This window comes from Marmota monax, unplaced genomic scaffold (genome assembly GCF_021218885.2).
Source record: "Marmota monax isolate L192 unplaced genomic scaffold, Marmota_monax_Labrador192_F-V1.1 WCK01_AAM20220418_F8-fsc00019, whole genome shotgun sequence".
NCBI classification, from domain to species: Eukaryota; Metazoa; Chordata; class Mammalia; order Rodentia; family Sciuridae; genus Marmota; species Marmota monax.
The window spans coordinates 11893248-11906615 of record NW_026695242.1 but is presented as its reverse complement, the minus strand read 5'-3'; the positions used below and the strand labels follow the sequence as shown (position 1 = coordinate 11906615).

Here is a 13368-nt window from a genome sequence, read left to right as displayed (position 1 = left end):
AAAGGCACATTCCTTAACAACCACAACACCTCAGAATATAAAGAATTTACTAGGCTAAAGGGAGTGCAGAAAGGTTTCTAGAAGACAAGATATAAGTGTTTGTTGAAAGATGGATATAATTTGATGTGAGAAAAAATGGATAAGGATATAAAAATGAGGGATGGCATGGAGAAGACCTAAAGGCAGCAACAATTCTGGCATATACACATGATTGTGAAAGTATCAACTTAGCTAGAATAGAATATATATTTTGGATAATACTAGGAAAAATGTTGGAAATGAAATTTGGGGTGAATTGCAGGAAGATAAATTAAGTGAGCAAAGTAGACTGGGTATATAAAGAGAGAGAGCAGAGGAGACTATGGCATTGTGGAAACTATGGCCCAGGCTCAACAAAAGCAAGGACAACACTAAGCTCCAGCCAATTATGTAAAATTTATGTCAGTCAAAACTCTACTGGATACATACAAATTACTTGAGTTACATTTAGTAAATAGATTAATTTTCAAATATTGCTGGATGGTAGATCAAAAGCCTTCATTTTTAAATCTATGACTATTTAAAGTTGTAGGATAGAGATGTAACAAAAGTAGCATGTTTTTTTTAAAAAAAAACTATCAATGAAATCACACCTATTAATTTAATCATTAACTTAATCAAGTCTATACACCTTAGAAACCAGTTTGAAGAAAAAAAGACAACATTTCAGAAATAGGCCTGAATATATTTTCAACTGTCTCATTTGCCTTTGAAGGGGAGAAATGTAATTATATGATTCTTCTCTACTCTAGGAGGTAATTCTGGGTGTAAATTTTGCAGTTTGGGCCTTATCTGGTACTTGATGAATGAGTCTTTAGTTCCCATAACTACCAGTTGCCAACAGTGAATGCCATCAAGATTTCATGGTCAGATGCATGTAGGTGCTTCTGTTTTGGTCAGTGAACCTGGCTGGCAGTAAAAACAGGTGCAGTTTAGATATTTGCAACAGATACTTTGGGGTCTGCTAATTTCTGAATTTGACAGAGTCTATAAATCACTCAAAAATATACTATGTCAGTCCATTCCGGCATTAGTTTTCCCCAAACCTTATATGAAGAAACTCAAATAAGCCTTCACATTGCAATTCAGAAGGTTTGCTGTTTAACAAAAAAGCCAATATATTTTCTCCCCCATCAGGAATTCTTGACAGGTGGAGGAGCTTAGTGACAGGGAAGAATGGGATAGAATCAAGAATTTCACATGGAGATTACTGTATTATGACTCTGACTAAAGTGCAGTACTCCAGATGTTGACTATATTTCATTTTAAACCAACTTCTAGTGTGTGTGAACAATGTCAATTCCTGAAATGCAACAAAGCAACCTTGCTTCCTAATGCTGAGAAAACATTAGGAAGCAAATCAATTCTTGAAAATGTGCTAATGAGCCACAATGTCTGATTTAAATCAAAGCTGCCATATTTCAAAACACTCGGTGATTTAGATAAATATGGCTTAGGCTTTATCATTGATGACAATACTTGAAGGCAAATATTGCAAAGACTAGAAAGTCTCAGGAAAAAACCAACTCACAAGAGCATCTTATTAAGCTATTTTCAGGGAGCTAGTTTAAGTACTGAGAACTATATGAAAGAAAGAGTACCAAAAACAGGCCACATAAATAGCCATTCTTCTTGCTCAAATAGGAACTATTAAGGTTTCATAACTCAAAACATGACATTTCCAATTATGTAATTTGACAATTATTTATAAATAATAAGTTCAAGATAAGAAGCAAAAGTTAACAAAGATGAACATCTCCCATTTAGTTAATGGTGCAGCATAGAATAGTAGGAAGTATTTTCATAGATAATATCTCAGTGGGAGAGAGAATTCTCATATTTTTCAGCTTTAGTTAAGATCAAACTGATCTAATTAGATTTTTTTCATCAAATGTATTCTTCAGAATTCCCTTCAGTGAGGCATGCTTTTGATAAATTTCAAGGAAAGCTGTTTGGAGAGAAGTTTGAATTAGACATACTTTGGACTCAGAAGCTTTCTTCAAAGACACACCAAAAATTTATCTGAAAAGCTAGAATGACAAAATTGAGAAGTCATAAACTATACTGTTACATTAATAATAAGATTTGTTTTTTAGAGAGTAACCCAGGATTATTCTGCATCTATTTTATTTGGGAGATAGGACATAATATACCTGGAAAATTTTAACTAATACATACAGCTAATTAGAGGCAAATGGACTTTTTCTCTCCTGGTTGTGATAATGTAGCCATATTGGTTAGATATCTGATTCAGTCATTAGAAATCATCAAGGCATTAACAAACTTGTAGTTTAATGTGTAGACAACTTCTGTTTTCTCTGATTTCAGATTGTGAACAATGTTCTCGTACGTAATACACTTCACATTCTGAACAATTCAGAATTTCACTTTTGCTTCTTTTTGTGCATGTGATGGATACGAACTCTTTCTAATGGAGTATAAAATTGTACAGTTGGCAATTTATGAAGAAATTATCATCAAAAAGAGCATGATTACAAGATATTGCTAATATGGTTATAAAACTTAAGCAAAATATAGTAATTCTGGTAGAATTTGCCTATTCAATTCTCTACAGAAAATTATCACTTGGCTGAAGAAAGAATCACTGTTACATTTTTCTTTCACTTACAATTTTATTCTTGAAAGGCAGAAGAAAAAATAAATAAATCAGGGACACAGGCAACTCTGTACTTGGTATCAACCAACAAGAAAGGACCACTAAAATCTAATAAAGTGAAGAGATATTGAATGATCATAACACAATCAACTTCTTAAGCAAGTAAATATATTACCACACCTAATTGAAAAGCCAAGCACTATGTGACCTATTTGTGACACAAGTAACTTTGAGAAGGGCATATAGAAATATAAGTTTAATATCAAGGGTTGTAAGTATACCTCTTCCATCTTTCCTTAGCCCATTTTCAGTGTTTCAGTGTTTTTGAAATAATTTTAAAGACTGAAAAAACTCTGTGCCAAGATTCATCAAAGATTTTATGTTTCAACATACTAGGAAAAACTAATCATTGATTCTTTACAAATCTTGCTAAGTTTTTCTTCTAGCATAGCTCTTCAGAACCAGTCTCTAGTGAAGGTTATTTAACTATTGGTATGTTTCTCTTTATTAATTCATCACAAAGAACACCTTTATAATAAAAAGGCAAATAATTTTTTGAAAAAAACAATCCATTCTTGTCCCTTCTACCCCTTTTAACTAAACAATGTACATACAATTTCAAATTTAATATGCCCTATACATAATGTAAATAATGATTTTTTAGGATGGATGATTTAAGTAGAGAACTTTAAATATTTTAAGAAACACAGATTTACCATCACTCTAAGTTAAAAGGCAATAACAAAATAATTCTACCTGAGTATTATACAAGCTCAAAAATGGTTCTCAGAGGAAATAATTTTGCCAGGATGACTCATAAAAGTAGTTGATTGCCCTTGTTATGTATGAATCCATACTTCTGTAAGTTTGTTGGAGAAATGTTCACCATAATGTTAAAAAGAAGGATGCCATTTTAACAAGTGAATCAAAGCATTTGCTCACTGATTTTAGAAAATAGTAACAGGTGCTTCAACTCAAACAAAATCCTAGTGACATATTATTTTAAGCAATCAAAGAACATTACATGCAAGAAGAAAATGGCATTTCAGAAACAACCACAGATGAAGGTAGAGAACACTTCTCTGGAAATACATGACAAACTTGTTGTATAATAATGTAATAAAAAACCTGGAAGTATAAATGACACAGCAAAAAGAGGGTCCAGAGACCATTGCATACTTGATAATATACTGTCCTATTTATATATCTAACAGCTCTGACATTAATAAACATTCATAAGTGGCTAAGGTCTTTGGGTAATTTATATAACATATATAACTATAAAAGACCTTTTCTCCTTAGTGAAGATATTTATTTCACCAGGATAAATTTCAAATCACATAACCATGAGTCTTAAGCACCAATCAGATAATATAGTAATTCTATTGTACGTTGGAACAAGTAAGACAGAATGAGACTCTTTTTCCATATGTATGAATATTGGAATGTCAAACAAATTCAAACAACAAGAACAGTACAATTGTTCCTGGGAATGGAGACTTACCAGTACTTGTAAGGAAGTTAACATTTCTCATAACACCTTCAGTGTAAGCCCCAGGTTCATAACTGTCCATTTCACCTGTGACAATGTGAGCAACTCTTGCTGCCCTTCCTCTGATGGCTCCTGCAGCACGGTCTAAATTATCTGCATCCTGGTCTCTTAAGGCTATGATACACTTGTTGACATCTTCCAGGATATGGCTTTCTATAAGAAGAGAAATCAAATTAGTCGTGTGTACACCTTTTAAAATCACACAAATGTAGCAGATACACTGCACACTGAAGGCAGTGAGCATTAATAATAAAGAAAACAATAAAGATATTTTGTTTATATTTCTTTACCCTTTAACACAAAATTAGTGAAATATAACAAAATTACATTCTAAGAAACATTTTTTATTGATTACATACTGTTTTAGATTCTAGTTCCAGCAGAGGATATTTAAGATTTGAATGACATGTAGGTAAAAATTAAGAACAATTTGTTGATTAAAATGAAAATAACCTGTAAATGATGAGATGCTAAATTCTTGAAACAATAGTATATATATTATAAAACTCTTCAAAATTGTCACCTTTATTAAATATGTATAAAAATAAAAACCATGGAGTTCCATTTATTTGTTTACTGACTTACTATGAGGTTTAACATAATTCCAGAAACGTTATAAATTAGTATATAATGAAAAATGTAAAAAAATAATATCAATGTTGTGAACCAATAATCTCACAAGTCTGTGAACATACAAACACACAGTTTTAAGAGATTGATTTATTTGAAGCAAATGAATCTCAGAAAAATATGTATACTTCGAAAATGTGCATATTCTTCTCTTTCCCTCTTGGCATGATTAAGCCATGAGGCAGCGGGAAATTATTACTGTAGTAAAAGAGTCTTTTTCTCTTTAAAATGAAAATACTTCCAAATAAAAGTAATGAGAGGAGACTAGCAAATAAGTACAATATCAACAGTAATGGACAATGGTATAAGAAATTTAAATTTAGTATTTTGACTTCTGGTCTTTTCACATGAATCCCTATTCAACATGTTTAAAAACTCTATTACTTAAAAGCACACAGAAAACAATTACAACAAAAAGATCTCAGTATACCAGAACATAAACCTGAACTCTCTCTAGAGAGTCTCCTTCTTCTACCACCCCTTTCTGGTAATTGTGTATGATGTTTGTGTTAACTATCTGTTGAATTAGCTACAAGGGTAATCAATCATAATCCAATTTCCTTATAGAGTAACACTTACTTCGTTACATACAGAGAATAAAATAAAACTACCATAGAGTATGGTCCCTGGTGATGTTTTAAATCTGTCTCATATCAGTCCTATGTAGGTCTCTTATACTTCAGTATCGTGTATTTTATATTTTCCAAAATCGTCTTTATTCTGCCATGACTCTGGCCTACGGTAATATTAGAACCTTGACCTAGACTGCCTAGTACCTATATTTGGCTTGCTCACCTCTTACTATTGTTTTTAGATATTGCTCACAATGTTCCTTTCTTGGGAAATCTGTGCTGACCTCCTACAATACCACCTGGTTCCATACTGATTGGGATTCCTAGGAAAGGGTTTATTTGCTTACATTAGAGTTTCTTCCAGTGTTTTCATGATATACTTATAAAATCATCTTCTAGTAGACTGCGAATTATTTCCAAGGACAGGAATATTATCTTATTCCTTGAGGTTTGTTAGTTATTACTGATTATAAGACTTAATAATTGTTATACTAACAAAAATGTTTGTTGAATAAATGAATGAGTGAAGCTCTATTATAAGATGCAAATAGTAAGTTATTTTGTCTTAATACTAAATAACAAGTTATTGACATAGATGGGCACTTTTCTGTGGCCTGAAATTCAGCCAGTTTTATCTGTATCAAGGACATTCAGATTATTTACATAAAAATTTATGTTAAACACTGAAAACATTCACTATAAATGCACTAGGTAGGATTTTAACCTAATTAGTAGCATTCAGTTATGAATGTATCATTAAGGCTTACAATAAATCTGAGCATTGTCCCATCTTGATAAAAATCACATGTGAATCATCACCATCATATTTCCTATGAAACTAAGGCATAAGTGGAAAAGGCATAATAATCATCTAGCTCCTTTTTTATTTAGACTTATAGAAGGTTGTGTGGTTACTGTTTGCAACTGAGCAATGCAGTCAGAGGTCACAGTATTAATCATGTTGAATAATCATAGAGTTAAGATTAGATATGGAAACAAAAGTTCTTCATGAACATATACAATATGAAAAAAATGATAGAGAAATAAGTAGCAAGAAACACCTAACGACTTAAGCTGAAGCAGCTATAATCAAAATGTTAGAAATGGTGATTAAATAATCTCTGGAATTACTACAATTAAATATAGCACAAAAAATATTAAGAAAAAATTGAAAAATTTCCACTTTTGTGACACGTTGTCATTACCCAACTGTTTCTCAGAATCCTAGAAACATCTATTTGCATGAAATTCTAAACATAGAGTGCCAGAAAAAGAAAATAAAAATGTTGGGTACCTCCCACATATGCATAATAGCTAAACATTAACCTGAGTTCTTGAAATTGATTATTGTGTTATCCGTATTTTGGTGAATACCAGTAGCTAATAGGACATTATAACTGACTTGAGTTTTTATGCCTAGCCATATAGCTCATGAACTACTAGGAAAGAAAAAAATACGAAATACCTGTATAAAATTTTCCATAGTTGTATCCCTCAACTAAAACTTTGCTGATAGAATGAATTAGACAAAGCAAACATTGTTGGGAATTCTACCTCTATTTAATTTTTTCTTAACTGTAGGATGTCATGCTTTACAGAAGTGATATATAAGGAAGCTATGTCTTAACAGCTTCAGAGTATAGTTTAAGATTTGATTTGAGGGGAGAGGGGAATGTCCAAGGGTTAGTGCAAATGCTGAAGTGCATTATTTTAAGAGCAAAGAATTGCTGAATTACTAGCAATTTCCATCAATCATCTTATAGCCATCCTGAGATACAAAAGGTGCCTTCTATTATGTTGGAAACATTAATACACGGGGCAATAAAAGAATGGATTTTTGCTGTAAGATTCTTCATTTTTTGCAAACTTCTCTTGTTAACTCCACCTTCTATCACTGCAGTTAAGTGTAGTACAACATTTTGAAATGCAGTTTTTAAATAAATTCTATACTTTTTTTCTTAATTAAAGTCAGAATTTGAAGGTCAGTTTAATTGCCCCCAAAGAAGGCAGAAAACAAAATGAAAAGAGAACCAAAAACTGATTTATTGGCATTTGACATCCAAAGTAGAATATTATAAATCTCTATCCCAGAGAATAGATTGAAAGTATAAGGGCATTTTATTTTTAAAAGCCAGAATGTGTTGAGAGGTAAAAAGTTTCTTCCTTTGAATTTCTGAAGGTGGACTTTGAAAATACCAATGGCAAAGCCTGAAGGGGAAAAGAGTTTCTGCTGTAGTCTATCTACTGGGTAATATGTCATACACTATCACTAGGTTCCTCCCATGGTAGCTTGATACATGTAACAAAAATTCTGAAGAGAAGAATAATAGAAAAAAGGATGTTGAATTTTTTTCCTAATGAGACTGAGTTATAATCTAAAATAAAGTGAACTTCCTAACTTAGAAAGATTAAGCTTAGCAACCAGTGTATGTAAGCTCAGAGAGTAAGTTAGGATAAGTTTAAGTATAAGAAAACAAATTTCCATTTTTGCATATATAGATCTATAGATGTTAAAATCCATTACACAGACAACTACACAAATGTTTAACAAACAAAAACTAAAATACCATATTTGTCTTTCCCATTTTCCCCAAACAAATAATACTAAAAAGCAAATGAAATGCATCACTGTGTAAGTTAATTGTTGTTTATGTATCTACTTAATGATGGTCAAAATTTTTGTTTGGCAAGAATTAGATCATAATGATTGGTTTCCAAATTAATTAATATCTCACAGAAAGATTTTTAGCAAGTTATATTTGGAGAATAATAAGCCTGTATAGCTAAATGTACAATACTGTGAAATTCCTCATCCATTTTCTTTATTCCAAATTCTTTACTGTGTCTCCTTTCCTCAATTTAAATCTTACTATATGTTTAAACAAGTAGATAATATAAAAGAAAATAAAGCCCAGTCCCTATATACAAAGGATTTACAACCAAGTAACCAGAAAGTACTGTTTTTATTTCAAAGGAAATCTTTTTATGACAATTTTTTAAAATTTATTTTTATCTGTCTCAAAATACGATAATCAACATGTTTATCTGCTAGGCAGGCACTTTTAGGGGAAAGCACCTTTAATTATAGGGAAAAAGCTGCTGCCACATTAAATGGCTTAGCTTGCCTTCAAAGGTTTTTTTGTTTTGTTTTTGGTTGGTTGACTGGCTTGTTTTTTGGTAATTGTTCAATGTTCTTCTTTTTTATTAGAAATTTATAATTATACATTGTAGTTGAGTTCACTCCCACAAACTCATACATGCACGGAATTTGATTTTGGTTCATGATCCTCTCCTTTTTCCATACTTCTCCCATTCTCCTGCTTCTACTCTACTTGATTTCTTTCCACAAGTCTATTTATTTATATTTGATTGCTTCTTTCTACCTATGGATAAATGTGAAGTTCGCTGTGGTATATTTATACATGCACTTAACTTTTTAAATAATGCATTCTTCATTGCTTCCCTTTACCCATCCCTCTCCTCTGACTCTTGATCTCCTTCTTCTGCATTATTGAACTTCCCTTTATTTTTACGTTATACTATTCTTCCCTTCCCCTTTCATTTATTTTATTCTATCATATGAGAGAAAATATTTGATCTTTTAGTTTCTGAGTCTGGCTTATTTTACTTAGCATGATATTCTGATTTCTATCCATTTACTTGCAAATACCATAATTTCATTTATTTTCATGGCTGAGCAGAACTCCATCATATAATTTATACATATATATATATATATATATATATATATTCACACACACATATATATATGTGCACATATCACAATTTGTTAATACATTCATCTATTGAGGGGCACCTAGGTTGATTTTATAATTTAGCTATTCTGAATTGTGCTGCTGTAAACTTTGATGTGGCAGTATCACTATAATATGCCAATTTTAGATTTTTGGGGAAAATAAAAAGAAGTGGGATAGCTGGGTCATTGGTGGTTCCATGCATAGTGTTTTTGAGGACTATCCATACTGCTTTTTAGAGTAGTTGTACTAGTCTTCAGTCCCCATGAACAAATACAAATTTACCCTTTTCTCCACAATCTCACCAGCATTTATTATTGTTTGTATTCTTTTTTTTTTTTTTTTTTTTTTTTTTTATACTAGTGTCTGTTGTGCTCCGCTGCCTTTCCCATCATCCACCCTCTATTGTTTGTATTCTTAATTACTGCAATTCTGACTGAAGTAAGATGAAATCTTAGTGTAGTTTTGATTTGTACTTCCCTGGTTGCTAGAGATATATTGATCATTTTTTCACCTTGCACAAAACTCAAATGAAAATGGATCAAAGACTTAGAAATTACACCAGAAATTTTATGATTTCTAGAAGAAAACATAGGGATAACACTTCATTGTCTAGGTGTTGACACTAACTTCCTTAAGAAGACCTCAAAGCCCAAGAAATAAATCCAAGAATCAATAAGTGGGATACAATCAAACTAAATATCTTCTAAACAGCAAAGGAAGTTAAGGTATGTGATGAGATTAAGGGTATGATGAGAAAGCCTACAGAATGGAAGAAAATCTTGGCCAGGTATTCCTCCTATAGGGGATTAATAGCAAGAATATATGAAGAACTTAAAAAAAAACAGTTAATAAATGGGTCATTGTTTTTCTTATTGTTTATTTAGGCTAAGGCTCTTGAGAAACTTACAAATAATCTGCAAAAAAATCTTACAAAATTGCTGAGTAACTCTGACTTATTATTTTTAAGTGATCTAGAGTTTAGTTAGCTCATTATACTACTAAAATCCTCTGTCTGGAGATGTTAGAATCTGCCTTTTCTTTCTTTTTTTTTTAAAATCCCCTTGGTTACTGGGGAATGAACTCAGGGGCCCTCAACCACTGAACCACATCTCCAGCCCTACTTTGTTTCTTATTTAAAGATTTAAAGACATGGTCTCACTGAGTTGCTTAGGGCCTAGCTTTTGCTAAGGCTGGCTTTGAAATTATATCCTTCTGTCTCAGCCTCCAAAGCCACTGGGATTATAGGTGTGTGCCACCGAGACTGGCTTTTGTTTGTTTTTTTAAGAACTTGTGATATAGTGTTGTAGGGACAGACAAGTCAAGGCATTGAAGCTAGCAGGAAACAGTTTTATTTGGCTGCAGCCAGGTTCAGAGGGCACAGCTTTTGCTGTAATCAATCAATCTCCTGAACCCCGAGTTCAGGGAGTTTCAGAGTTTTATACCCAGCATGTAAGGGGAGGGACTCAGAAGTTCACATTCTGCAGAAGTTCACATAAAAGCAACTTTTCTTTAACTATTTTGAGCAAGTTAACCCTTCAAGGACAACACCTGAGAAGGGGAGAGCTTCTTCTCCCCTTTCTTCCCTCCCCCTGCCAGCTGTTACCATGGAGCCCAATTAGTAACTTCTCTTATCTTAAAAATGTAGACATCTGTGTGAAGCCCCAGCTCAAGGCCAGAGACCTTGTTTACACATTTCTACAAACTACTATACTGGATATATATTTGTAAAAAACTAGTAAGGGGATATCCAGCACCTGGAGTGCTGATTTCTTCCTGGCCAGTGGCCAACTAAAACAGGGTAACATGAAAACTGGAAGTTTATCTACATTGAACTCTTTTGTAGAGACTATTTTTCTGACAGTCCTAAAATCAGCCATGGTGAAGATTTCTGGAGAAGCCCAGTTAAGACTTTTTTGTGGATAAAGGGGGTGCCAATACAATAGGACCTCAAATTGAGCATGCTCAGGAATGTGCCTACTCTATAGTGATAGAATATTTTCTATATGAATATGTATAAATTGTCCCAATAAGAGCCCCTTGCTTTCTGTCTGTTATGAACACTGCTTTGAGTACTGTGTCTGGTGTTACTTTCTGCAAATTACAAACCTGTCTTTACTTATTTATCTCCTGGTTGTATGTATTTGCTCTGCACTTACCTAGAGATGAGCCCATTGCATTTGCTTATAAAAATTACAGTCATTTTATTATTCAGTAATGTTTTGTTAGACTTTACACAAAATTTTGCCCAGTTTCTCTGTACTCCAAGCTGTTTATTCTTTACTGAGCTTTTGGACAACTCAAGCTTCCCTTTACCTCTAACAATTAAAAAAAATCTTTTAAGATTTTTATTAATAAATACAGTCTTAAGATTGCTATTCTCAAACTAGTTATCAACTAGCACTTATAGTAACTCTACAGTACTTATGCACATACAATTCTATAGAAATAAAAAATAAGAAAGAGTCACTGACACCTTCATATTTCTTTCAGTAAATCTTAAGTGGGCTCTTACAATAGCTTTCTATGTAAAGTTATTAAGAAACTTATCAAAAGCTTAGAAATAAGCAAAATTGACTATGGCTTGTCCTTTCTGTGTCCTGCAGGGTAGACACTGAAAATCAGGCTTGACTGGCAAATACTTAACTCCCAGGACTGTGCACCTTTGTTCCACTTGCTATTACTGTTAATGAGTATATTTTACAACTCTGTAGGGATAGATGCTCACTTCCTTTTGAAAACTTAGAGCCATATAAATGATTCTTCTCACATAGTAACTTAAATAAAATTTTATTGGTAGAAATGGAAATTATTTCTCTATTAAAGATAAACCTAAAGGTTAACAGTTTTATTGTTCTGTGGGACATTGACCAGGTTTGTTTCTAAATGACAAATTTTATTGAAACATTTTTTATCCAATTCTTTTTAAACAAGGCTGATAATCTTAGTGACTCTCAATATGAATTTCTGACACACATTTACTTTAAATTTGTAAAAGTCATGCTTTCCAATTTGGGAAGTTATTCTTAGACTATATGCCAGACTACATGCTTTGATTTAGCAGTTACCAATTTTTCAGGTACAGCTCTATTCCAGGCAAAACGTATAAAGAAAAAATCACATGTTGAATCATTGGCCTACATTTAAAATATAAAACTATTAGTCTTCTCTATGGTTATATAGGAGAAAATGTAGGTAACTTTTGCATGGCAATGAATCTTTAAATACAACATATAAACATAATCAATGGAAAAAATAAGTTGTGCTTCATAAAATATTTTCTTTGCAAGACACTACTAAGATAATGAAAAAGAAATCACTCACTAAAGATAGTATTTTCAAAACATACACATGATAAAATACTGTGATCAAAGATTTACAAAGAATTTTAAAAACTAAATAATAATAAATAAATAAACTTAATTTAACAAATAAGCAAAATATTTGGGCAGACATCTCATAAAAGAAGATAAACATTACATGACACCAAATATACAAAATTACAACAGATATACACCAAGGCACATTATAATGAAAATGCCTGGCATACAGAATAAGGATAGAATCTTAAAGGCTGCAAGAGAGAAGAATCAGATCACATATAGAAAGAGACCAGTTCTTATCTCAGCAGATTGTTCAACCCAGACCCTCAAATCCAGGAGATCCTGGAAGAACATATACCAAACTATGAAAGAAAACCAAGAATCTTATATCCAGAAAAATTAAGCTTCAGATTTGATGACAAAATAAAAACCTTTTATGAAAACCAAAGTTAAAAGAATTTACAGCAAGAAAGCCCACACTACAGAGCATCCTCAGCAAAATATTCCAGGAGGAGGAAATGAAAAACAACAATGAAAATCACCGAAGGGAGAGACTCCACTAAAGGAAAGGCCAATCAAAGGAGAAACACCAAGTCAGGTTAAAAACCAAAAATAAACCAAAATGTACTGGAATACAAATCATATTCAATAATTACCCTGAATGTCATCAATTAAAAGATATAGACTGACAGATTGGATTAAAAAATACCCGCCAATACATTGCTTTCAAGAGACTCATCTCACAGGAAAAGACATCCACAGACTGAAGGTGGAAGGAAAGGAAAAAATGTACCACTAACATGGACCATGTAAACAAGCAGGGGTTTCCATCTTCATATCAGATAAAGTGGTCTTTAAACCAAAGCTAATGAAAAGGGAA

General features: G+C 32.4%; 1 protein-coding gene across 5 annotated transcripts in view; it reads right to left on the bottom strand.

Annotated features, from left to right (window-relative positions):
* Ctnna3 (catenin alpha 3) overlaps positions 1 to 13368 on the bottom strand; it is a 1743363-nt gene that overhangs the window by 421414 nt on the left and 1308581 nt on the right. For all 5 annotated transcript variants that reach the window (XM_058577909.1, XM_046419856.2, XM_058577911.1 and 2 more), the window contains one exon: positions 4161 to 4361. In XM_058577909.1, coding sequence (XP_058433892.1) covers positions 4161 to 4361 — 201 coding nt within the window. The remainder of the gene's footprint in view (positions 1 to 4160; positions 4362 to 13368) is intronic.